The sequence below is a fragment of the Heptranchias perlo genome, chromosome 39 (genome assembly GCF_035084215.1).
Source record: "Heptranchias perlo isolate sHepPer1 chromosome 39, sHepPer1.hap1, whole genome shotgun sequence".
Taxonomy (NCBI): Eukaryota; Metazoa; Chordata; class Chondrichthyes; order Hexanchiformes; family Hexanchidae; genus Heptranchias; species Heptranchias perlo.
The window spans coordinates 6005967-6030761 of NC_090363.1; the positions used below are offsets into that span (position 1 = coordinate 6005967).

At 48.0% G+C, this 24795-nt stretch overlaps 1 protein-coding gene across 2 annotated transcripts; it reads left to right on the forward strand.

Annotated features, from left to right (window-relative positions):
- Positions 1 to 473: 473 nt before the first annotated feature.
- Positions 474 to 23788, forward strand: LOC137305163 (allograft inflammatory factor 1-like). 2 transcript variants are annotated; one of them, XM_067973969.1, is made up of 6 exons: positions 474 to 581; positions 4931 to 4992; positions 14402 to 14468; positions 15364 to 15405; positions 18144 to 18306; positions 22847 to 23788. In XM_067973969.1, the coding sequence occupies exons 1-6, from the start codon at positions 563 to 565 to the stop codon at positions 22929 to 22931; spliced, it is 438 nt and encodes a 145-aa protein (XP_067830070.1). In that variant the 5' UTR covers positions 474 to 562; the 3' UTR covers positions 22932 to 23788. The 2 variants fall into 2 exon arrangements, with proteins under 2 accessions (XP_067830070.1, XP_067830071.1); XM_067973970.1 differs by lacking the exon at positions 15364 to 15405.
- The last annotated feature ends 1007 nt before the right edge of the window (positions 23789 to 24795 follow it).

Consider the following 24795-nt stretch of genomic DNA (forward strand, 5'->3'; position numbering starts at 1 on the left):
GCTCTTCTTCGAAATAGTGGCCGTGGGAACTAGCTGAGAGGGCACCTCGGTTTAACGTCTCATCCGAAAGACAGCACCTCCAGCAGGGCAGCGCTCCCTCAGTACTGCACTATTAGCCTAGATTTTATGGTCAAGCCCCGCGAGTGCTGGCCACTGAGCCAATGTTGACGTAACGGGCAACAAAAGCAATTCCACCTATTTCTCGTTACCGGCCAAGACCACTGAAATCTTCCCGCCCCCCTCCCCTCCCTCCCCACCCCTCAGCCGAGATCAGCTAACTCAGTGTACGCCTCATCTTCCTCATTATTTTTGGTCGCTGTAGCTTAAAGCACACTCGGGCAGTGCAGTTTTTGTTTTAAAATGAGTTGTCCTTGTGAAAATTCAGAGAGGAACTTTGCCTTTCTAAAGGGGGTGGAAAAAATTTGAAGTGTAAGCATCTATCAGTGACATCACCAGAAGGAAGTTAAACTTTTTCTCTGTACTGATTGTTTCCTGATGGTTAAAAATAAAACACAGTTGCTATCCAAAGAGAGTTAGAGAGAGAGTGGAAGGGATAAAAAGCATGACAATGAATCCTCAAGGTAGGAAAAATCAAAGCTCTTGGTTTGTCCTTTCCCTTTTCCGATGCTGGTTGGTCTGCTGTGTATTTTCGACATTTTCTGGTTTTGCTTTGGATAACCCAGCATTCTTTTTATAAGAAAGGTCAGTTGCTTCTGTCATTATTTATTTTATAATTCTGCCGCTTGCCATACTCGCCTCCGTGAACCATCCTTTCAATAAAGGAAAGGTGCAGTTAATGCTGCAGATCGCTAGTTCCAAAGGACTTGCATTCATATAGCGCCTTTCACGACCTCAGGACGCCCCAAAGCACTTTACAGCTAATGAAGTACTTTTTGAAGTGTAGTCACTGTTATATGGTAGAAATTGCAGCAGCCAATTTGCAGTCAGCAAGGTCTCACCAACAGCAATGAGATAATGACCGGATAAATCTGTTTTTTAGTGATGTTGGTTGAGGGATAAATATTGGCCAGGACGCCCGTTCTCCTTCGAAATAGTGCCATGGGATCTTTTACGTCCATCCAAGAGGGGCAGATGGGGCCTCAGTTTAACATCGCTTCTGAAAGACGGCAACTCCGATGAGGTGCCTCTAATTGCTGCTCCTGCCCTCGCTGCCCTGAGCCATTGGAGACGCACGGTCCAGTGACAGGGATTGTTCCGATGATATTATGCGAATTGTAATCTGGAAACGATTAAACATATCAGAAGTCTTCCAGTGCTTTTGAGCCTCGCTGATGCCTTGGACTTCTCAATGTTTACCACAAGTGAAATGAAAATGTTAACGTTTGGGGAAAAAAAACCTCCAGTTCATGTTTAACAGAAGTATCTCCTCGCTACTTGTAATTTTCTTTGCCACACTGTGTATACTTTTGAAGGACAGAGTGTTGCAGGTTTACTTTTGTGCAAGCTACAAAAATACTGCCAACCTTGCAGAAGGAAATCTATTCGAAAATATTGCAGTAGGGAAAACAACTCGACAGATTTGGAACATTTCGAAAAGGTTGTTTCTGTTGATTATTTCTCTGACAGGCTGCATAAATCCATGATTTTCTGTCGTTCTCCCATTGTTGCTCAGAGTATAAAGTCAATGGTTAACAAAAACTTGCATTTATATAACATCTTTTACATAGTAAAACGTCCCAAGACGCTTCACAGGAGCGATTATCTAACGAAATTTGATACTGAGCCACTTAAGGAGATATTAGGACAGGTGGCCAAAAGCTTGGTCAAAGAGATAAGTTCTAAAGAACATCTTAAAGGAGGAGAGAGAAAGGTAGAGAGGTTTAGGGAGGGAATTCCAGAGCTTAGGGCCTAGGCAGCTGAAGGCACGGCCGCCCAATGGTGGGGCGATGAAAACTGGGGATGCGCAAGAGGCAAGAATTGGAGGAGCGCAGAGATCTCGGAGGGTCGTAGGGGTGGTCGATAGCCCTGACTTTAAATCGGGGCGTGCTCGCACGGGGAGTTGAGCGTGAGGCTCCAGCCATTTGAACTCCTGGGCCTCATTTAAACGCGTCAGCACCGTCTCCCGCCAGCAGCCGGCGGGAACGAGGTCTGAGCTGGTGGGCGGGAGCGGGAAATCTGGTGGATAGGCCAGCGGAGCAGGAGGACCCATGGCAGCGGTTCCCGGCATGAGATGGGTGCTGGGGTTTGTTTGTGGGGGGGGGCTCCAAAGAGCTGCCGGTGGTGGGAGGGAGAAGGAAGGCTGGGGTTGACTCCTGCTCCTCCAGGCCCACAAGGAATCCTCACAAAACTTGCTTTTTTAAATACCTACCTTGACTTCTTCTCACCCGTGTGCTGTCTCCCGCCAGGTTTCGATGATGGGTTAGGTGCTGCTTTCAAGTGACAATCACATCGCGGCGCCAATGGCAGCAATGTCATCATGTTAAATAGACCCTCGCCTGCGCAGGTTGGGCGCCTGAAATATCCTTGGTCAAAATGGCGGCGACCGGGAACGTGTCGAAAATGCAGCACGGACCCCACCCCTCCCCCCCCCGACTGCCAGTTTAACTGCCAGTTTGTGCAGGGCAGGCTGAGTTAAAATTGAGCCTTATATATCGTGCTTCTGGTGCTTTATGGCAGTGTCAGCCGTGGCTCAGTGGGCAGCACTCTTGCCTCTGAGTCAGAAGGTCGTATGTTTAAGTCCCACTCCTGAGACTTAAGTGCAAAATCTCAGCTGACACTCCCCAGTGCAGTACTGAGGGAGTGCTACACTGTCAGTAAGTGCCATCTTTCAGATGAGACATTAAGCCATGATGGATATATAAGATCCCATGGCACATTTCAAAGAAGAGCAGGGGAGTTCTCCCTGGTGTCCTGGGCCAATATTTATTCTTCAACCAACATCACTAAAAAAAAACAGATGATCTGATCATTATCTCATTGCTGTTTGTGGGATCCTGCTGTGCGCAAATTGGCTGCTGCGTTTCCTACATTACAACACTGACTACACTTCAAAAGTACTTCATTGGCTGTAAAGTGCTCTGCGACATCCTGAGGTCATGAAAGATGCTATATAAATGCAAGTTCCTACTTTTTCTTTCCTTCTTTCTCCCTCTCTTTCTCCCTCTCTTTCTCTCCCTTTCTTTCCAGTTATGAGCAGCAAACTTCAGTCACAAAGAAACTTAGCTTAGGTGTTTGTTTCTTTAGGAGTGAAGGTTTCTCCCTGATACAAATAACCAGTACTTCCAATAACCTCACTGAAGATATGATGTTTGGACTTTGTTTTGTCAGAAAAATGAGTTTGAAACAGTAGCAGAGAAAGACCGGAGAATTAGCAACAAAAAGTTAACAAAGTCAACCTGAATCAACTGCCTGCCTTACACCATATATTTGTTCAGGGGATGTGGGTGTCGTTAGCAAGGGCACATTGATGGCCAATTCCTAGTTGCCCTGAGAAGGTGTTGGTGGGCCTTCTTCCTGAACCGCTGCAGTCCACCTGGGGATGGGATAGCCCACCACGGATACTGACCCAGCGACGATGAAGGAACAGCTGTGTGAGTCCAAGTCAGCATGGTGTGCGACTTGGAGGGGGACCTGGAGGTGCAGGCATTCCCACAACATTGCTGCTGTTGTCCTTCTCGGTAGTACAGGCCACAGGGAGGGAGTGTTACCTCTGGATCATAAATATTGCACCTACAATGCGCCATTGTTGGAGAGGTGGATATTGAGTCATCAACAACAAGAATTCGCATTTATATAGCGCCTTTAACGTAGTAAAATATCCAAAGATGCATCACAGGAGCGTTATCAGGCAAAATTTAACACTGAGCCACATAGGGAGATATTAGCTGACGAAAAGCTTGGTCAAAGAGGAGGGTCTTAAAGGAGGAGAGAGAGGCGGAGAGATTTAGGGAGGGAATTCCAGAGCTTAGGACCTAGGCAGCTGAAGGCACGGCCGCCAATGGTGGAGCGATTAAAATCGGGGATGCGCAAGAGGCAAGAATTGGAGGAGCGCAGAGATCTCGGAGGGTTGTAGGGCTGGAGGAGGGTCACAGAGATCGGGAGAGGGCGAGGCCATGGAGGGATTTGAAAACAAGGATGAGAGATGGTCCAGGAAGTCAATCACAAGGTCAGGAGTGGGCTTGTTTGATGATGATTCCACCACATTCTGCTCCATTCACAACTCCTTGAATAATGAAGCAGCCCATGCCAGCCTACGTCAGGACCCGAAGAACATCCCGGCTTGGGCAGGAAACATTCAAGCCAGCCAACTCAACCTGACCTTCAATGGCACCATCATTGTTAAGTTCCCTACCGTCACCATCTTTGAGCATCACAACTAATCAGAAGCTTAGCTGGACCAGCCAGATCAACACAGTGGCTACAAAAGCAGGGCAGAGGCTGGGTAATATGCAATGAGTGGCTCACCTCCTGAGCCCCTCAAAGCCTCTGAGCCATCTACAAGGCTCAATTTAGGAGTGTGATGGAATATCCGTATCTCGCCTGATGGGTGCAGCTGCAACAATACTCAAGAAGCCCATCCAGGACAGAAGAGTTTGTTTGATCGGGTCACAATGCTCTGTTACCTCTAGGTTCGACCATTCCAATGCTCTCCTGGCCGGCCTCCCATCTTCCACCCTCCATAAACTTGAGCTCGTCCAAAGCTCTGCTGCCCGTATCCTAACTCGCACCAAGTCCTGTTCACATGCAGCATGCATTGCATATAAAGTAAAGCCCTCTCTTCATTTCCCATCGAACATTCCCAGGTCCGGTTCAGTACAGGTTAGATACAGAGTGAAGCTCCCTCTACACTGTCCCATGAAACACTCCCAGGGCAGATACAGCATGGATTAGGTACAGAGCAAAGATGCCTCTACACTGGCTTGTTTAAAGTTCCTTCTTAATGTTAGTTTTTGTTTTGTGACTGTTTCAGGTGGTAAAGCCTTCGGAATCCTTAAAGCACAACAAGATGACTTTCTAGAAGAAATCAATAAGGTACGGAGAAAGACAAGGAAGGGAAATGTGTTCAAAAACACTGGGGCGAGAGATAAAAATTTATTTTGTAAATTTCTGTGCTCATCAAGGTAAGGGTTGTTGGTATTGGTAAGTGAGAGTATTTCCATTTCAGGCACCCAGTATCAGCAGAAGTACTCCCAGGACAGGTACAAGTGGATTAGATACAGAGTAAAGCTCCCTCTACACTGTCCCCGTCAAACACTCCCAGGACAGGTACAGGTGGATTTGATACAGAGTAAAGCTCCCTCTACACTGTCCCCATCAAACACTCCCAGGAAAGGTACAGGTGGATTAGATACAGAGTAAAGCTCCCTCTACACTGTCCTATCAAACACTCCCAGGAAAGGTACAGCACGGGTTAGATACAGAGTAAAGCTCCCTCTACACTGTTCCCATCAAACACTCCCAGGAAAGGTACAGCACGGGTTAGATACAGAGTAAAGCTCCCTCTACACTGTCCCATCAAACACTCCCAGGTCAGGTACGGCATGGGTTAGATACAGAGTAAAGCTCCCTCTACACTGTCCCATCAAACACTCCCAGGAGAGGTACAGCACGGGTTAGATACAGAGTAAAGCTCCCTCTACACTGTCCCATCAAACACTCCCAGGTCAGGTACGGCATGGGTTAGATACAGAGTAAAGCTCCCTCTACACTGTCCCATTAAACATTCCCAGGGCAAGTACAGCATGGCTTAGATACAGAGTAAAGCTCCCTCTACACTGTCCCATTAAACACTCCCAGCACAGGTACAGCATGGCTTAGATACAGAGTAAAGCTCCCTCGACACTGTTCCATCAAACCCTCCCAGGTTAGATACAGTATGGGTTAGATACAGAATAAAGCTCCCTCTACACTGTCCCATTGCTGTTTTTTAATAAATACATTAAATACCAGTTGAATTCAGCTCGGGCTGGTATCCAGGTACCCAGGCTACAACTATCACCAGTGTTGCTCAGAGAGAGTGAGGGACATAATCTGGCAAGGTCTTCGTTCTCTTCCTTACTCTGTTTCTGTCTTTCTGTTATCTCTGATCCCCACCCCCTTTCTTCCTTGCACTGTCTCTCCCTCGCTCCTTGGCTAAATCCATCCATTCAGCCGCCTCTGCCGGAAAGCGTATGATTTCTGCCTCCGCTCCCACTCAGAGGCCGAACTTCCCAGGGAGTCCGTTTGGGAGCGGATCTGGGGTGGGATAGAGAGATATGCCCTCCAGTCAATGGCACAACTGGAGGACCCGACCTCTGAACCCTCGCCATGGGGCTCTCGCTGCACCGTAAAGGTGCCAGCCTGTAAACATTGGAAGAAAAAGCATTGGCCATTTTTTCGAGAAGTGGGTTTCAGTCAGGTGAACGACTGCAGATCTTTTACAATTTTAGCTGCCTCTGCCACCCTAGCAACACTGGACGCAAGAGATGCACAGGCATGCCTAGCGATCAGCAAATGAGAGAATGAATCATAGAAGTTTACAACATGGAAACAGGCCCTTCGGCCCAACATGTCCATGTCGCCCAGTTTATACCACTAAGCTACTCCCAACTGCCTGCACTTGGCCCATATCCCTCTATACCGATCTTACCCATGTAACTATCCAAATGCTTTTTAAAAGACAAAATTGTACCCGCCTCTACTACTGCTTCTGGCAGCTCGTTCCAGACACTCACCACCCTTTGAGTGAAAAAAAATTGCCCCTCTGGACCCTTTTGTATCTCTCCCCTCTCACCTTAAATCTATACCCCCTCGTTATAGACTCCCCTACCTTTGGGATGGCATCATGCTATTTATGGGCAGGTCTATAATGTGCCCGTCTATTTATGGGCAGGTCTATAATGTGCCTCTCTATTTATGGGCAGGTCTATAATGTGCCTGTCTATTTATGGGCAGGTCTATAATGTGCCTCTCTATTTATGGGCAGGTCTATAATGTGCCCGTCTATTTATGGGCAGGTCTATAATGTGCCTGTCTATTTATGGGCAGGTCTATAAAGTGCCTGTCTATTTATGGGCAGGTCTATAATGTGCCCGTCTATTTATGGGCAGGTCTATAATGTGCCCGTCTATTTATGGGCAGGTCTATAATGTGCCTGTCTATTTATGGGCAGGTCTATAATGTGCCTCTCTATTTATGGGCAGGTCTATAATGTGCCCGTCTATTTATGGGCAGGTCTATAAAGTGCCTGTCTATTTATGGGCAGGTCTATAATATGCCTCTCTATTTATGGGCAGGTCTATAATGTGCCCGTCTATTTATGGGCAGGTCTATAATGTGCCTGTCTATTTATGGGCAGGTCTATAATGTGCCCGTCTATTTATGGGCAGGTCTATAAAGTGCCTGTCTATTTATGGGCAGGTCTATAATGTGCCTGTCTATTTATGGGCAGGTCTATAAAGTGCCTGTCCATTTATGGGCAGGTCTATAAAGTGCCTGTCCATTTATGGGCAGGTCTATAAAGTGCCTGTCTATTTATGGGCAGGTCTATAAAGTGCCTGTCTATTTATGGGCAGGTCTATAAAGTGCCTGTCTATTTATGGGCAGGTCTATAATGTGCCTGTCTATTTATGGGCAGGTCTATAAAGTGCCTGTCTATTTATGGGCAGGTCTATAAAGTGCCCGTCTATTTATGGGCAGGTCTATAATGTGCCTCTCTATTTATGGGCAGGTCTATAATGTGCCTGTCTATTTATGGGCAGGTCTATAATGTGCCTCTCTATTTATGGGCAGGTCTATAATGTGCCTCTCTATTTATGGGCAGGTCTATAATGTGCCTGTCTATTTATGGGCAGGTCTATAATGTGCCTCTCTATTTATGGGCAGGTCTATAATGTGCCTCTCTATTTATGGGCAGGTCTATAATGTGCCCGTCTATTTATGGGCAGGTCTATAAAGTGCCTGTCTATTTATGGGCAGGTCTATAATATGCCTCTCTATTTATGGGCAGGTCTATAATGTGCCCGTCTATTTATGGGCAGGTCTATAATGTGCCTGTCTATTTATGGGCAGGTCTATAATGTGCCTCTCTATTTATGGGCAGGTCTATAATGTGCCTCTCTATTTATGGGCAGGTCTATAATGTGCCTGTCTATTTATGGGCAGGTCTATAAAGTGCCTGTCTATTTATGGGCAGGTCTATAATGTGCCCGTCTATTTATGGGCAGGTCTATAATGTGCCTCTCTATTTATGGGCAGGTCTATAATGTGGCTGTCTATTTATGGGCAGGTCTATAAAGTGCCTGTCTATTTATGGGCAGGTCTATAATGTGCCTGTCTATTTATGGGCAGGTCTATAAAGTGCCTGTCCATTTATGGGCAGGTCTATAAAGTGCCTGTCCATTTATGGGCAGGTCTATAATGTGCCCGTCTATTTATGGGCAGGTCTATAAAGTGCCTGTCTATTTATGGGCAGGTCTATAAAGTGCCCGTCTATTTATGGGCAGGTCTATAATGTGCCTGTCTATTTATGGGCAGGTCTATAAAGTGCCCGTCTATTTATGGGCAGGTCTATAATGTGCCCATCTATTTATGGGCAGGTCTATAATGTGCCTCTCTATTTATGGGCAGGTCTATAATGTGCCTGTCTATTTATGGGCAGGTCTATAAAGTGCCTGTCTATTTATGGGCAGGTCTATAATGTGCCCGTCTATTTATGGGCCTATAATATGGCCATCCCCAAATGGACCAGAAAATTAAGGCAGGTGTAAAAGGGGGTAGGACCCAGCGTAATTCTGCCTCTGGCCCCCCTCCCCCACCCCTTGCCCACCAACCCATTGAACATGGAGTTACTGCATCATAAACACAGAGGGAATTCAACCCATTCATTGTCTGGGCTCACAATAATGGCCATTTGGGTGATGTACCAGAGGGCTACCGACACCCATAGAAACAGACTCCAGCGCGGGGCCTTCAGAGAAGAAGAAGGGAACTGGAAAGGGAAAATTTTTGCGCTTTTTTCCCCATTGTGGCACATTAAATACCCATTCAGATATAATGTAACTACATGCGAGTGTTGACCTTGGCTCAGTGGGTAGCATCCTTGCCTCTGAGTCAGAAAGTCATGGGTTCCAGTCCCACTCCAGAGACTCTGAGCAGATAATCCAGGCTGACACTCCCAGTTCCGGTTCCGAGGGAGTGCTGCACTGTCGGAGGTGCCGTTCTTTCGGATGAGACGTAAAACTAAGGCCCGTCTGCACCGTTGGGTGGATGTGAAAGATCCCCTGGCACTTTTCTTTGAAAAAGAGCAGTGGAATCCTCCCAGTGTCCTGGTCAACATTTATCTCTTCACCTACATCACCAAAAAAAAAGGTGAACTGGTCATACATCTCAGTACTGTTCGCGGGCCCTTGCTGTACACTAATTGCCTACAAAACAAAACCTTGGCAACAAAGCACTTTGGATTTTCGGAGGATTTGAAAGGCACTGCAATTATACAGGGTCAGGTAGTGTTTGAATGTGAGGAACATGGTTCGACAAGGAACCGATTACCAGGATAATGTTTTGTTCCTGATGTCAGCAGTAACATAATGATACAATGAATATTGTTAACTATTCAAACCATTCAAACTGAGGAAGTTCCCTAATGACTTAGTATCAATAAAATAATCCCTCTCATAGGAACAGGAGGAGGCCATTCAGCCCCTCGAACCTGTTCTGCCATTTAATTAGATCATGGCTGATCTGTATCTTAACTCCATTTACCCGCCTTGGTTCCTTAACCCTTAATCCCCTTTGCCTGAAAAAAACTGTCAATCTCAGTTTTGAAATTTTCAATTGACCCCCAGCCTCAATGGCTTTTTGGGGGAGTTTCAGATTTCCACTCCCCCTTGTGTGAAGAAATGCTTCCTGACATCACCCCTGAACGGCCCAGCTCTAATTTTAAGGTTATGCCCCCTTGTTCTGGACTCCCCCACCACAGGAAATAGTTTCTATCTATCCTATCAAATCCTTTAATCATCTTAAACACCTCAATTAGATCACCCCTTAATCTTCTATACTCGAGGGAATACAAGCCCAGTCTGTGCAACCTGTCCTCAATAATTTAACCCTCTTAGCCCTGGTATCATTCTGGTCAATCTGCGCTGCACCCCCTCCAAGGCCAATGTATCCTTCCTGAGGTGCTGGGCCTGGGACTGAATGTAATGCTCCAGAAACGGTCTAACTGGAACTTCGTCTAACTGTAACAAAGCTTCCAACCCTTTGTATTCCAGCCCCTTTGAGATAAAGGCCATCTTTCCATTCGCCTTTTAAATTATTTTTTATACCTGAACCTCTTCCCATTCAAAGTGACACACTGGGCAGCCCTTTCGCAGTGTGGGGAGGGGATTAACCCTCTCAACCACCTCATCCTAAATACAGTAAGACACTGGGCAGCCCTGGTGAGGGAAGGGCGACCAGGAGTTGAACAGTGGCGCCTTTCCACCAGGCCATGGGGCTGGGAATTCTGCTGGTGGCCTACCTTTAGGAAGCTGGCCTTTCCTGAAGCAGTAGTCCCTGCTACTACCACGACCTGGGCCTAGCACATGAGCACGGCCACATGTAGTTAATTGACATCCACGCGTGGGGGTAGGGGGAGGGATCAAGATGTGCCTGACCCCACCCCCCCCGACTTCTGGGGTCAGATTCTCTCAAACAGGAGCCACACCGCCCCTGATGGGTTATCAGCAAGGGATCCCGCACCTGGTTACCATCCCACCTGAACTGGCACAGAATGGGGCTTAGCTGCAACACCCCCATGTTGAATAGCCTGAGGGTGCCCCCGCGCCCCCCAACCATAGAATAGTACCCCAGTAAGATGAGGCCACATGGAGGGAGGCAAAATCAGAGGAACCGTCAAAACCAGATTACATTCGCTCCCAGAGACTGTGGCCATATCTTGGGGTGACCTTGGATCCAGGGTGGTTGCAATCAGGGTGAGACTGTGGCCCCAGGGTGGCTATATCTGAGGGTGACCATGGTCCTGGGGTGATTATATCTCGGGGTGACTCTGGGGTCACTATATCTCAGGCTGACCCCAGGATGACTATATCTCAGGGTGACCCTAGGGTCACTATATCTCGGGGTGACCCCAGGGTGACTATATCTCAGGGTGACCCTGAGGGTCACTATATCTCGGGGTGACCCCAGGGTGACTATGTCTTGGGGTCACTATAATATCTCTGGATGACTATATCTCAGGGTGACCCTGGGGTCACTATATCTCAGGGTCACTATATCTTGGGGTGACCCCAGGGTGACTATATCTCAGGGTGACCCTGGGGTCACTATATCTCAGGGTCACTATATCACGGGGTGACCCCAGGGTGATGATATCTCAGGGTGACTATATCTCAGGGTGACCCTGGGGTCACTATATCTTGGGGTGACCCCAGGGGCACTATATCTCAGGGTGACTACATCTTGGGGTGACTATGTCTCAGGGTGACCCTGGGGTCACTATATCTCAGGGTGACCCTGGGGTCACTATATCTCGGGGTGACCATATCTTGGGGGCACTATATCTCAGGGTCACTATATCTCAGGGTGACCCTGGGATCACTATATCTCTGGGTGACCTCGGGGTCACTATATCTCAGGGTCGCTATATCTCGGGGTGACCATGGCCCTGGGGTGGTTATAATCAGGGTGAGACTGTAGCGCAATGTTGGCCCTATCTGAGGGCGATGTGATAGCCCCCCCCCCTCACCGCGGCTACAGACGCCCCCAGATACAGATAGCCTTCTCCCCTATTCCTTTGAACCTTGGTGTCGTCCGACCCTGCAAGTTGTGACTCTCCACCTGCGTTTGTGACTGGGGGACAAAAAAACAACCTAGAAAATGGGCCGGGTGACTCTAGTATCCAAACATTCATATTAAAGGTCTTTGTCCTTTGTCCCTTGAAATAAATGAGCAAATGCAGACAAAGTCATTTTGTATGACCGCGGCGGGGGTTTGCAGACTGATATCACTAAGAGTCATTACTCGGCCCAGGTTTGTTTTGCAGGTCCGAATGACAATTACACAACAGAAGATTGTTGTTGTGACTCGCAGTCGATCGGCTCAGTGCCTTGTGATTATATAGGTATCGCCAGAAAGGATCAGACAGTGGCCTGATGTAGCGGGATGGGGTGGGAGGGGGTTGGGTGGGTGTAAATCCACACCCGAACTATCTGTATCCAAGCCCTGGAATGATCCTCAACTGCTCAGTTCTAAAAGAAAGAACTTGCATTTATATAGCGCCTATCACAACCTCAGAACATCCCAAAGCACCGTACAGCTAATGAAGTACTTTTGAAGTGTAGTCACTGTTGTAATATAGGGAATGTACAAGCCCATTGGCGCACAGCAAGATCCCTCAAACAGCAATGTGCTAGTGACCAGATCATCTGTTCTTAGTGGTGTTGGTTGTAAGATTAATATTGGCTAGGTCACTGGGAGAACTCCACAGCTCTTCTTCGAGATAGTGTAGGGGGACCTTTTTGCATCCACGCCAGAGGGCAGACGGGGCCTCAGTTTAACGTCTCATCGGAAAGAGCACTCCCTCACTATGGTGCTGGGAGAGTCGGCCTAGATTCTGTGCTCAAGTCTCTGGAGCAGGATGTGAGCCCAACAGACCTTTGTGACTCAGAGGCAAAGAGTGCTACCCACTGAACCAAGGCTGACACACCAGAGGATGGCCACAAGGGCCCCACCGCCTCTGCCTCACGTACTGTCTCGTCTGGTTGCACACACCAAGGATGCCCGGCCTGCAAATCAAGCAACAGCGATGACTGCAGCCACACTGGCCCCAAGCCCTATGTTTCCTGTGTGGTTAGTGTGTGAGTTCTCAGTCGATCTGATCTGACACCCCCCTTGCTTGCTGCTAAATGTGATGACCGAGTGCATGGAAGTGGGAGGAATCAAAAGTTAAAAACACAGCTGAACATAACTGCTTATAATGGAAAGAGTGAATGGCTGTGTTACTGTCCGCCAAAAAATAGCCTTTCTTTGTTGGGAAATCTGAAGTGCAAAGTAGGGTTTACAGTGCAGGAGGAGACCAAGGGTGAAGGACCAGAACAACAACAGCAACTTGCATTTATGTAATGCCTTTAACATCTTTACACTGTATCTAACCCGTGCTGTACCTGCCCTGGGAGTGTTTGATGGGACAGTGTAGAGGGAGCTTTACTCTGTATCTAACCCGTGCTGTACCTGCCCTGGGAGTGTTTGATGGGACAGTGTAGAGGGAGCTTTACTCTGTATCTAACCCGTGCTGTACCTGCCCTGGGAGTGTTTGATGGGACGGTGTAGAGGGAGCTTTACTCTGTATCTAACCCGTGCTGTACCTGTCCTGGGAGTGTTTGATGGGACAGTGTAGAGGGAGCTTTACTCTGTATCTAACCCGTGCTGTACCTGCCCTGGGAGTGTTTGATGGGACAGTGTAGAGGGAGCTTTACTCTGTATCTAACCCGTGCTGTACCTGCCCTGGGAGTGTTTGATGGGACAGTGTAGAGGGAGCTTTACTCTGTATCTAACCCGTGCTGTACCTGCCCTGGAAGTGTTTGATGGGACAGTGTAGAGGGAGCTTTACTCTGTATCTAACCCGTGCTGTAGCTGCCCTGGGAGTGTTTGATGGGACAGTGTAGAGGGAGCTTTACTCTGTATCTAACCCGTGCTGTACCTGCCCTGGAAGTGTTTGATGGGACAGTGTAGAGGGAGCTTTACTCTGTATCTAACCAGTGCTGTACCTGCCCTGGGAGTGTTTGATGGGACAGTGTAGAGGGAGCTTTACTCTGTATCTAACCCTGTACCTGCCCTGGGAGTGTTTGATGGGACAGTGTAGAGGGAGCTTTACTCTGTATCTAACCCGTGCTGTACCTGCCCTGGGAGTGTTTGATGGGACAGTGTAGAGGGAGCTTTACTCTGTATCTAACCAGTGCTGTACCTGCCCTGGGAGTGTTTGATGGGACAGTGTAGAGGGAGCTTTACTCTGTATCTAACCCGTGCTGTACCTGCCCTGGAAGTGTTTGATGGGACAGTGTAGAGGGAGCTTTACTCTGTATCTAACCAGTGCTGTACCTGCCCTGGGAGTGTTTGATGGGACAGTGTAGAGGGAGCTTTACTCTGTATCTAACCCTGTACCTGCCCTGGGAGTGTTTGATGGGACAGTGTAGAGGGAGCTTTACTCTGTATCTAACCCGTGCTGTACCTGCCCTGGGAGTGTTTGATGGGACAGTGTAGAGGGAGCTTTACTCTGTATCTAACCCATGCTGTACCTGCCCTGGGAGTGTTTGATGGGACAGTGTAGAGGGAGCTTTACTCTGAATGTTTGTCTGAAATCCAGGGGTTGGAATGTCAAGTGTTAAATTAAGGAAAGCTTGTACAAATGCTTTTCTCTTGAACTTTGATTCCCATGATAACTGAGGTATTTCTCCTCTTGCAGAGCTTCCTGGAAGATGCTAAGTACAACACTGATGGAGACCTGGAGCAAAAGCTCAGAGCTTTCAAACGTAACTCTTCTGCTCAGATTAATGAGATGAGATTTTAATCTGCGGGGTGGGAGTGGGGGGGGTGATTTTAATCTGCGGGGGTTGGTTCTGTTAAGATACTGCCCAGAGGGTATAGGGAAAGGCAGATGGGCGTCTTCACATATACATTTGTTGCAGTTTCCCTCATGACAAGTTTGAGAGAGTCATTCAAAGCCTTGCTGCCCGTATCCTAACAGGTCCCATTCACCCATCATCCCTGTGCTCATTGGTCTACATTGGCCCCCGGTCCAGCAACACCTCAAATTTAAAATTCTCATCCTCATTTTCAAATCCCTCCATGGCCTCGCCCCCTTCCCTATCTCTGTAACCCCTCTCTGGCCCGATAACCCTCCGAGATCTCTGCGCTCCTCCAATTCTGGCCTCTTGTGCATCCCTGATTTTCCTTCGCTCCACCATTGGCGGCCGTGCCTTCAGCTGCCCTAAAGTCTGAAATTCACTCTCTAAACCTCTCTACCTCTCTCTCTCCTCCTTTTAAGGCGGTCCTTAAAACCTACCTCTTTGACCAAGCTTCAGTTCGGACAATCATTTTACACCTCGCTCGATTTTACACCCTATTGATGTCGATGGAAAAACAGAAGGGAAGCTAGATAGGTACATGAGGGAGAACAGAATAAATGGTTACGCTGGTAGGGTGAGATGGAGTCAGCTGGGAGGAGGCTCATGTTGAGAATTAACAGCGGAATAGACCAGTTGGACCAAATGGCCTGTTTCTGTGCTATGAATTCTAGGTAACATCGGGCAGGGTCTAAATCGGGTGACCAACCCCAACCCAGGCGGGTTAGATTAAAATTGGCTGCCTAATATTTCATTATCACTGAGTCACAGTAAATGCTCTTTTGTTTTCATTGCTTTCCAGAGAAATATATGGAGTTTGACCTCAATGGCCAGGGAGACATTGGTAAGGTTTTACATTTCTCGATAATCACCAGACGCAGTGAAAGTGATCCGAGCTCCCTTTCCCTTTAACTAGCACCCTCCTCAATATCTCCCCTCACAAGTGCCTCAGTGAGCACGTCTCAAACTTTGAGAATTCTCCACTTCAGGAACAGTGTTTCATTCCCCCCCCCCCAACCCCCGCCAAGCATCTGAAACTATCTCTCAGACGTTCCGACTGGTTGCTCCCATTCCAATTCCATTGCTTTCCTTTCCATTTTGAAGCCCTTGCTTGATTCGCCTTTTTGTCTTTCCAACCAGCCTTCACGTCCATGAGGGACATCCTTTTCCAAAGTCTCCAGCCCTTCAACTTCCTTGTTAACCTCCTTTGAGACGCTCCTTAAAAACCACCTCTTTGACCAAGCTTTTGGTCACCTGTCCTAATATCTCCTTATGTGGCTCGGTGTCAAATTTTGTTTGATAATCGCTCCTGTGAAGCGCCTTGGGACATTTTACACTAAGTTAAAGGCGCTATATAAATGCAAGTTGTTGTTGTTGTCTGCATCTTAAAGTCTATTCACGGGCTATTGAACCTACCTCTTCCTCCAATAACTCTTTTTCATTTGCCTCATCTTCATTCATAAGAACATAAGAAATAGGAGCAGGAGTAGGTCGTACGGCCCCTCGAGCCTGCTCCACCATTCAATAAGATCTTGGCTGATCTTCGACCTCAACTCCACTTTCCCGCCCCGATCCCCATATCTCTTGATTCCCTCAGAGTCCAAAAATCTGTCGATCTCAACCTTGAATATACTCAACGACTGAGCATCCACAGCCCTCTGGGGTAGAGAATTCCAAAGATTCACCACCCTCTGAGTGAAGAAATTCCCCCTCATCTTAGTCCTAAATGGCCGACCCCTTATCCTGAGACTATGCCCCCTAGTTCTAGGCTCTCCAGTCAGGGGAAACAGCCTCTCAGCATCTACCCTGTCAAGCCCTCTAAGAATTTTATATGTTTCAATGAGATCACCTCTCATTCTTCCAAACTCCAGAGAATGTAGGCCCATTCTACCCAATTAACTTTGTGTTTCGTCTACAAGGACATCCAAATCTCTCTGAACACCAACATTTAATAGTTTCTCACCATTTAAAAAATGTTCTGTTTTTCCATTCTTCCTATAAAAGTGAATAACCTCACATTTACCCACATTATACTCCATCTGCCACCTTCTTGCCCACTCGCTTAACCTGTCTATATCCCTTTTGCAGACTCTTTGTGTCCTCCTCACAGCTTACTTTCCCACCTGGCTTTGTATCGTCAGCAAACCTGGATACTCTTTTCAACCTTGGTGGCGTCCTGCATCACGGTCCCCATGATCATTCAGTAACAAGAAGCCATGAGCGAGCAACAGGTCAAAGAGACAGCTAAAGGTGGGCCCGAGCAGCTCCTGCAGTTGAGCGTAGGTGACGAGCAGCCATTTGACTTCCCAACACTTCTATTGAACTTGCAGTGACTGGCAGCAGTCCATTCCAAGCGGGAACAACTTCCAGTTTAGTGTGCTCACCCTTTAGCTCCAGTTTGATGGGTTATTTTCTGACTCGTCTCACAACTTGCGCTGAAACCATGGGAGGGGCGATGTTGACTTTTGGCAATCGTGTAAAACGGATAATATCGATTCAACCGCCTCTCATACATCTCTCCGATTTTCATTTCCGTTGGCTTCAGTAGAAATGTAAATCGGGAGAGCTGCATAACTGAATCCAACCCGTCCATTTTACACTGCCGGCCAAAGTCAAAATGACCGCCATTGACTTTTTTGCCGGGGCACTGAAAGCCTCCACTTGGCCGTAGAATCATCGTGAAGCACAGAAGGAGGCCATTCGGCCCATCGTGCCTGTGCTGGCTCTTTCAAAGCGCTATCCAATTAATCCCACTCCCCCTGCTCTTTCCCCGTAGCCCTGCAAATCTTTCCTTTTCAAGTATTTATCCAATTCCCTTTTGAAAGTTACTATTGAATCTGCCCTTTCAAGCAGCCCATTCCAGATCAGAACAACTCGCTGCGTTAAAAAAATAAATTCCTCCTCATCTCCCCCTCTGGTTCTTTTGCCGATGATCTTAAATCTGTGTCCTCTGGTTACCAGCCCTCCTGCAGGTGGAAACGGTTTCTCCCTATCTACTCTATCAAAACCCCTCACCTGTGAGTCACTTTTCAATCTTTGCTCGGGATGTGGGCGACACTGGCAAGGCCGCCTTTATTGCCCATCTCTGGTTGCCCTGACGAAGGTGCTGGGCCTTCTTCTTTAACAGAAGGGTGGTTTATTGAGGCCACTTGGTAGTGCTACTAACGCATTTTGTAGGACAAGGCCAGACTGGGCTTGGGTGGAGTGTTATCTTCTCTGAAGGAGAGCAGTAAACCAGTTGGGTGTTTACAACAATCTGGCAGCTTTTGCGGCCCATGTGATCAATTTTTGCAACATGTCGTGGCAAAGTTTGAGTTTCTAGTCCAGTACCATGACCACAACACTACCATATCCCACAGTAGGCCGTAAGTGTCAATGGGCTACTTGACTATGGGGTCATCGCAGCTGAGACACAACTCCAGCCTTGGTCAATGCCCACAGTGGTGCACTTTTCAACGGGAGTCACTGGGTCGAGATCAGGAGCAGCGGGCCTAGCCCTAAGAGGTCCAGGAGTCGGAGCTCGATGCGAGTTAGGTCCGCCTCATTGCAACACTGGTCAAACCTTCCCCTCCTCTCACTCAGATATCATGGGGCTGAAGAGAATGCTGGAAAAACTCGGAGCGGCCAAGACCCACCTGGAACTGAAGAAGATGATCAAGGAAGTGACAGGAGACATGGGCGAGACCATCTCGTACTGCGCCTTCGTGAAGATGATGCTGGGAAAGAGGTCTGCCATTGCCAAAATGTAAGTCCCTCTTCAACGGGCAAGAGAGGCAGAGGGGCGGGCGAGGGGAGGTGGGGGGAGCGGCTTCAGAGCACATTCTAGGGGGGGGGGGGGGTTAGAAATTCATCACGGGCAGTAGGGCAAAATGGGCAACAGCGCCAGATATTGAGGGTCAATTTTAACCTACCTCGCTGGGCATGAATCCCATGGGATCGGATTTACGGCCCTCTGTACAATATTGAATTCAGTGGAGGCTAAATTCTCCTAAATCATCCCTCCCACAGCATATCCTGTTTATTTTGATACACTCCTGTTATTTTCCTCAAGTTATTCCTCACTCCCATTTTCTCCCCCCTCCCAGCTCCTAAAAGCACTGACTAGTTCCTCATGGTATTTCACGTGAGTGGCCGTGTATAAGCCTAGACTGTATCGTCGGGATATTGCGCTGTGGAGACCCTCACAGCAAACCCAATCTTGTCATTAACGCGAACTGTGCAGCGTAAGTCACTGGACAGTGATCAGGAGCAGGAAGCCTGGATGATTGGGCTCCTCTCTAGCCCTGTGACAATTGAGGCCAATTGAGTCAGCTCTACTGCTGCCCCAACTTCCCCCCCCCCCTCCCCGCAATGTTCCTTCCCCTTTAACGATTCATTGACCCCTACACAACAACAACTTGCATTTATATAGCCCCTGTAACGTCCCGAGGCGCTTCACCGGAGCGACCGTCAAACAAAATTTGACACCGAGCCACATGAGGAGATATTACGACAGGTGAAAGGTCAAAGAGGCAGGTTTTAAGGAGCGTCTTAAAGCAGGAGAGAGAGAGAGGCGGAGAGGTGTAGGGAGGGAATTCCAGAGCGTAGGGCAGCTGAAGGCACGGACGCCATCGGCGGGGCGAAGGAAATCGGGGGGATGCGCAAGAGGCCGGAATTGGAGGAGCGCAGAGATCTCGGAGGGTTGAGGAGGTTGCAGAGATAGCGGAGGGGGGGGCGGGGGGGCGAGGCCGTGGAGGGATTTGAAAACAAGAATGAGCATTTTAAATTCGAGGCGTAATAACCAAGCCAGCACAGGTTAGGGATACAAAATATTCTATCTCGATCCATTTTTTTTATTATTCGTTCATGGGATGTGGGCGTCGCCGGCATTTATTGCCCATCCCTAATTGCCCTTGAGAAGGTGGTGGTGAGCCGCCTTCTTGAACCGCTGCAGGCTGTGTTTTTCACTGGTGTTCCACTGACGGCCGGCATGCAAATTCCTGCTCCATCAGTGCTGATTAAATCTCATGGGTTTTTTTTCCCCACCATCCTCCAATTCCCAACTGCAGTACTTGTGTCCCGCCAGCTGGTGGGAGTGTCGCGCCATGTGACCATCGTTCCACCATTCACTCAGGGCCACAGCAGCAGAGCCAGGCGTGGCCTGCACTTAAAGGAGCTTTAAGTCAGCCTGGGCACCACAAGCACCCTTCTCTGAAGAATTCAGCCTGGTGGCTCCCTGGGAAAGTCTGCATTACATCCACGGCACGACCAATCAGTTGCCCAATTTATATGATAACCGGGGCGTAGAGGGTTACATTATGAGGACGGTCTGCATCAGCCTGGCTTGTGTTCCCTTGAGTTTAGAAGATTGAGAGGTGATCTGATCGAGGTGTTTAAAATGTTGAAAGGTTTCGATGGGGTAGATACGGAGAAACTATTTCCTCTGGTGGGGGGTGGGGGGGGGGGGGAAGTCCAGAACAAGGGGGCGTGACCTTAAAATTAGAGCCAGGCCGTTCGGAAGTGAAATCGGGAAGTACCTTTTCGCACAAAGGGTAGCGGAAATCTGGAATTCTCTCCCCCAAAAGGCTGCGGATTCTGGGTCAATTGGTACTCTCATGGCTGATTTTTGATTTTTAAAGGGATCAAGGGATAGAATCATAGAGTCTTCCAGCACAGGAGGAGGCCATTCGGCCCGTCGTGACTATGCAGGCCCTTTGCAAGAGATGTCCGGTTTAGTCCCACAGCCCAGCTTTTTCCCCGTAACCCTGCAAATTTTCTCTTCAAGTTCATGTCCAATTGCCTTTTGAAAGTTCCTACGGAATCTTTCTCCACCACCATTTCAGGTGGTGCGTTCCAGATTTTAACAACCCTCTGCGCTAAAAAACTCACCTCATTTCCCCTCTAGTTCTTTTGCCAATTATTTTAAATCTGTGACCACTGGTTACCGACCCATTTGACAGAGGAAACAGCTTCTCCTTTACTTGCTCTATCAAAACCCCTCATAATTTTGCTCACCTCTATTATGTCTCCCCTTAACCATCTCTGCTCCAAGGAGAACAACCCCAGCTTCTCCAATCTCTCCACATAACTGAAGTCCCTCATCCCTGGTATCATCCTGGTAAACCTCCTCTGCACCCTCTCCAAGGCCTTGACATCCTTCCTAAAGTGTGGTGCCCAGAATTGGACACAATGCTCCAGCTGAGGCCGAACTAGTAATTTATAAAGCACGACTTCCTAGTTTTTAGATGCAATGCCCCATTTACAAAGTCAAGTATCCCATACACTTTCTTAATCACCTTATCAACTTGCCCCGCCACCTTCAAAGATCTGTGAATATGCAACCCCCAGGTCTCTCTACTCTTGTGCCCCCCTCAAAATAATACTGTTTAGATTATACTGTCTCCCCATGTTGTTCCTCCCAAAGTGCATCACTTCACACTTATCCACATTAAATTGCATCTGCCATGTGTCTGCCCATTTCACCAGCCTGTCTAAGTCCTCCTGAAGTCTGCTACTACCCTCCTCACCACTTACTACGTTGCCAAGTTTTTTGTGTCAATTGCAAACATTGAAATTGTACTCCCTAAACCCAAGTCCAGGTCATTTATACAAAACAAGAAAAGCAATGTCCCTTGGGGGACCCCACTGCATAATTCTCTCCAGTCAGAAAAACATCCGTTCACCACGACTCTCTGCCTCCTATCCCGAAGCCAATTCTGTACCCAAGTTACGACCGTCCCTTTAATCCCATGTGCTTCTACTTTTCGAATATGTCTGTTATGTGATAATTTATCAAATGCATTTTGACAGTCCATATATACAACATCTACCACACTACCCTCATCAACCCTCTTTGTTACTTGGCATGGATCAAAGGCGGGTAAATGGAGTTGAGGTGCAGATCAGCCATGATCTAATTGAATGGTGGAGCAGGCCCGAGGGGCTGAATGGCCTCCTCCTGTTCCTAATGTTCATCATTTCTATTAACAGTTGAATCCCCAAAAACAGGCAAGAATGTGATGATATCATGGCATTGTTAATTACATCACCGAGTCCTCCACAGTATCATCTTTCAATCAAGGGATGGAATGATACTCTCAAATGAACAAAAGTATAACAGGAAAGTTTTAAATTAATATTTCCACATGAATTCCAGGCAGAATTCTAGGACAGGAATATTGTGTATGGAAAAGAATTCATCAATGTTAGGGAAATTATCAGGGCACTGAGTGGTTGTGGGTCAGACACTGTCCTTTCCCCCTCTGGGACTGGGTGGTGCGGTGGGTCAGACACTGTCCTTTCCCCCTCTGGGACTGGGTGGTACAGTGGGTCAGACACTGTCCTTTCCCCCTCTGGGACTGGGTGGTGCAGTGGGTCAGACACTGTCCTGTCCCCCTCTGGGACTGGGTGATGCAGTGGGTCAGACACTGTCCTGTCCCCCTCTGGGACTGGGTGGTACAGTGGGTCAGACACTGTCCTTTCCCCCTCTGGGACTGGGTGGTGCAGTGGGTCAGACACTGTCCTTTCCCCCTCTGGGACTGGGTGATACAGTGGGTCAGACACTGTCCTTTCCCCCTCTGGGACTGGGTGATGCAGTGGGTCAGACACTGTCCTTTCCCCCTCTGGGACTGGGTGGTGCAGTGGGTCAGACACTGTCCTTTCCCCCTCTGGGATTGGGTGGTGCAGTGGGTCAGACACTGTCCTTTCCCCCTCTGGGACTGGGAGGTACAGTGGGTCAGACACTGTAATACAATCGTAGACTATTGCAGCACTGAAACAGGCCTGGAATACTTGGTAGGCACTGTAGATGGAGCTCTACTCTGTATCTAACCTGTGCTGTATCTACCCTGGGAGTGTTTGATGGGACAGAGTAGAGGGAGCTTTACTCTGTATCTAACTCATACTGTACCTGCCCTGGGAGTGTTTGATGGGACAGTGTAGAGGGAGCTTTACTCTGTATCTAACCCGTGCTGTACCTGCCCTGGGAGTGTTTGATGGGACAGTGTAGAGGGAGCTTTACTCTGTATCTAACCCGTGCTGTACCTGCCCTGGGAGTGTTTGATGGGACAGTGTAGAGGGAGCTTTACTCTGTATCTAACTCACGCTGTATCTACCCTGGGAGTGTTTGTTGCTGAAACTGGGTGCTTGGAGAGAGAAACTTTTTTTCACCCGCCGTCCTGGGGAATAACAAATCTCATTTCAAATGATGCGGGAGATAAAGGAAGGAAATACTTTGGGGATTTTAGGATGTGCTGAACGAACCGAAGATGATGAGAAACCTGATAGCTTTTTCTCTCTTCGCACAGGATCATGATGTATGAAGATAAAACCAAAGAACCCGAGAAGCCCACTGGACCCCCAACAAGGAAATCTTTCAGGGACCTCCCCTGATTTCCCCCCCCCGCACTCCGCCAAGTGCCGATGGGTGCCACATGGTACCACATGTTGTTATGAGTTCAGACTGGTCTAGATTTACCGCCCATTCACTGTCCAAATCTAACCACCCCCTCCCCCACACAGGAATTTTAGAAACGCACTGAGCCTAATCACATGAAGGTAGCAAAACCCACTTCTTTTATTAGCCGTTTGGAGACTGTGCGATGGAAGGGTTAAAATTATTTTGGGTTTTTTTCTGATCTATTTGCCTATATATCAGCCAGTGGTGAGTTTTTTTTGGCGGTGGTGGTGGGATCCTGAATTGCTGGCTTTACCCCGCATTCCACCATGGATGCAAAGCCGCCAAAGAGAGATCCCAACGGCCGACACCCATTCAGTTCGCTTTGCTGACCAACCGACCACCTGTCACCATGCAAACGCCAGCTGCAAATCCAAATCCACCCTTTACTTTTTGCCGAATTCCTCAACGAGAGCTCACCAGCGACCCCTCTCCCCCCATTAAAGTCGATAAAGAGTAATATCGGGCGGGGTGTAAAACTGGCCTTTCACCCGATCCCGTGGGATTCCTGCCCAACGAGTTAGGTTAAAATCACCCCCTTTGTGTCAATAGGGTCAGTTTCAGCGTTCTAGGGAGAGCAATCCCAGCTTCTCCAGTCTCTCCACGGAACTGAAGTCCCTCATCCCTGGTACCATTCCAGTAAATCTCTTCTGCACCCTCTCCAAGGCTTTGACATCCTTCCTAAAGTGCGGTGCCCAGAATTGAACGCAATGCTCCAGCTGAGGCCTGACCAGTGTTTTATAAAGGTTTAGCATATATATATTTATAGAGTATTAAAATTCTTGTGTCTGCACACTTCCTGTTGTCACACTTTTTGATCACACTTCGTGTCAACATTGAGACTGGCTATGTCAACGTATTGGATTGAGATCCTGTAACAATGTTGTTTCAGGCTGCGGTCACTAGGGGGGGTGTCAAAAGAAATGTAGGGAGCATTTTTTTTTGTAAGAGGGTGATAGAATTGTGGAGCAGGGGTGGTGTCGCAATGGGAAAAGTTTTTGAAGTCTCTCTCTCAACTCTGTCATCATCTGTATATAAAAAATCAAAGTGCGTTTGACACTACTGTCTCAGCGAATGAGTTGGAGGTGGGGGGGTGGGTGGTGCTTACAGCATACAGTCTATTTAAACAGAGTCCCTACGAACTACCGCAAACAGAACTCATGACCGGAACTACAGCAAAGTCTCCCAATAAAAGCAGGATTATTTCTCCACCCAAATGCAGTGAGTGGGGGATAGTTGCATAATTCAAATTATCTACGTAAAATCATTCCCAGTCACCTATAGCAGTGCGGTCTCGGGGCGTGATTGACAGGGGAATTACCCAATCATCTCCATTGTGGCCGGGACTTGAGGTGTCTCGAAATGCAGCCATAAAAATCCTCATATTCGTCAACCAGCCATGGGAAACACTGTGAGCCATTTATTGCTATAGAAATATAAATATATGATAGGACAGAGTAACAGTAATATTTCTTAAGACTGTTAGTCCATCCACCCTGCCCTTCCGATCCTCCCATTTGGATTCCTTACCATGACTCGAGAACCTGTAATCCTGTGTCCCATTTCCCATTAGGAATTCACCCGGTCCTTTTTTTAAAACTTGCCATGGCCTTCTGTTTCCACCAGCTCCACTGTTAATCTGATCCACAAGTCTATCGCCCTCGGACTGTATAGAAAAAAAAGAACTCTGCCTAAATTTCGTCTTGTCTTCTGACACTTTAAACTTTCGACCGTGTCCCCTAGTCCTCGAGTCCCCTAGTCCTCGAGTCCTGTGTTGATGTAGGTACTTTCCTGCATCTT

Coding starts and splice junctions, on each gene's coding strand:
- LOC137305163 (XM_067973969.1), top strand. Junction 15,406..18,143: donor CAATGGCCAGGGAGACATTG/GTAAGGTTTTAC, acceptor CCTCTCACTCAG/ATATCATGGGGCTGAAGAGA. Junction 18,307..22,846: donor AGGTCTGCCATTGCCAAAAT/GTAAGTCCCTCT, acceptor CTCTTCGCACAG/GATCATGATGTATGAAGATA.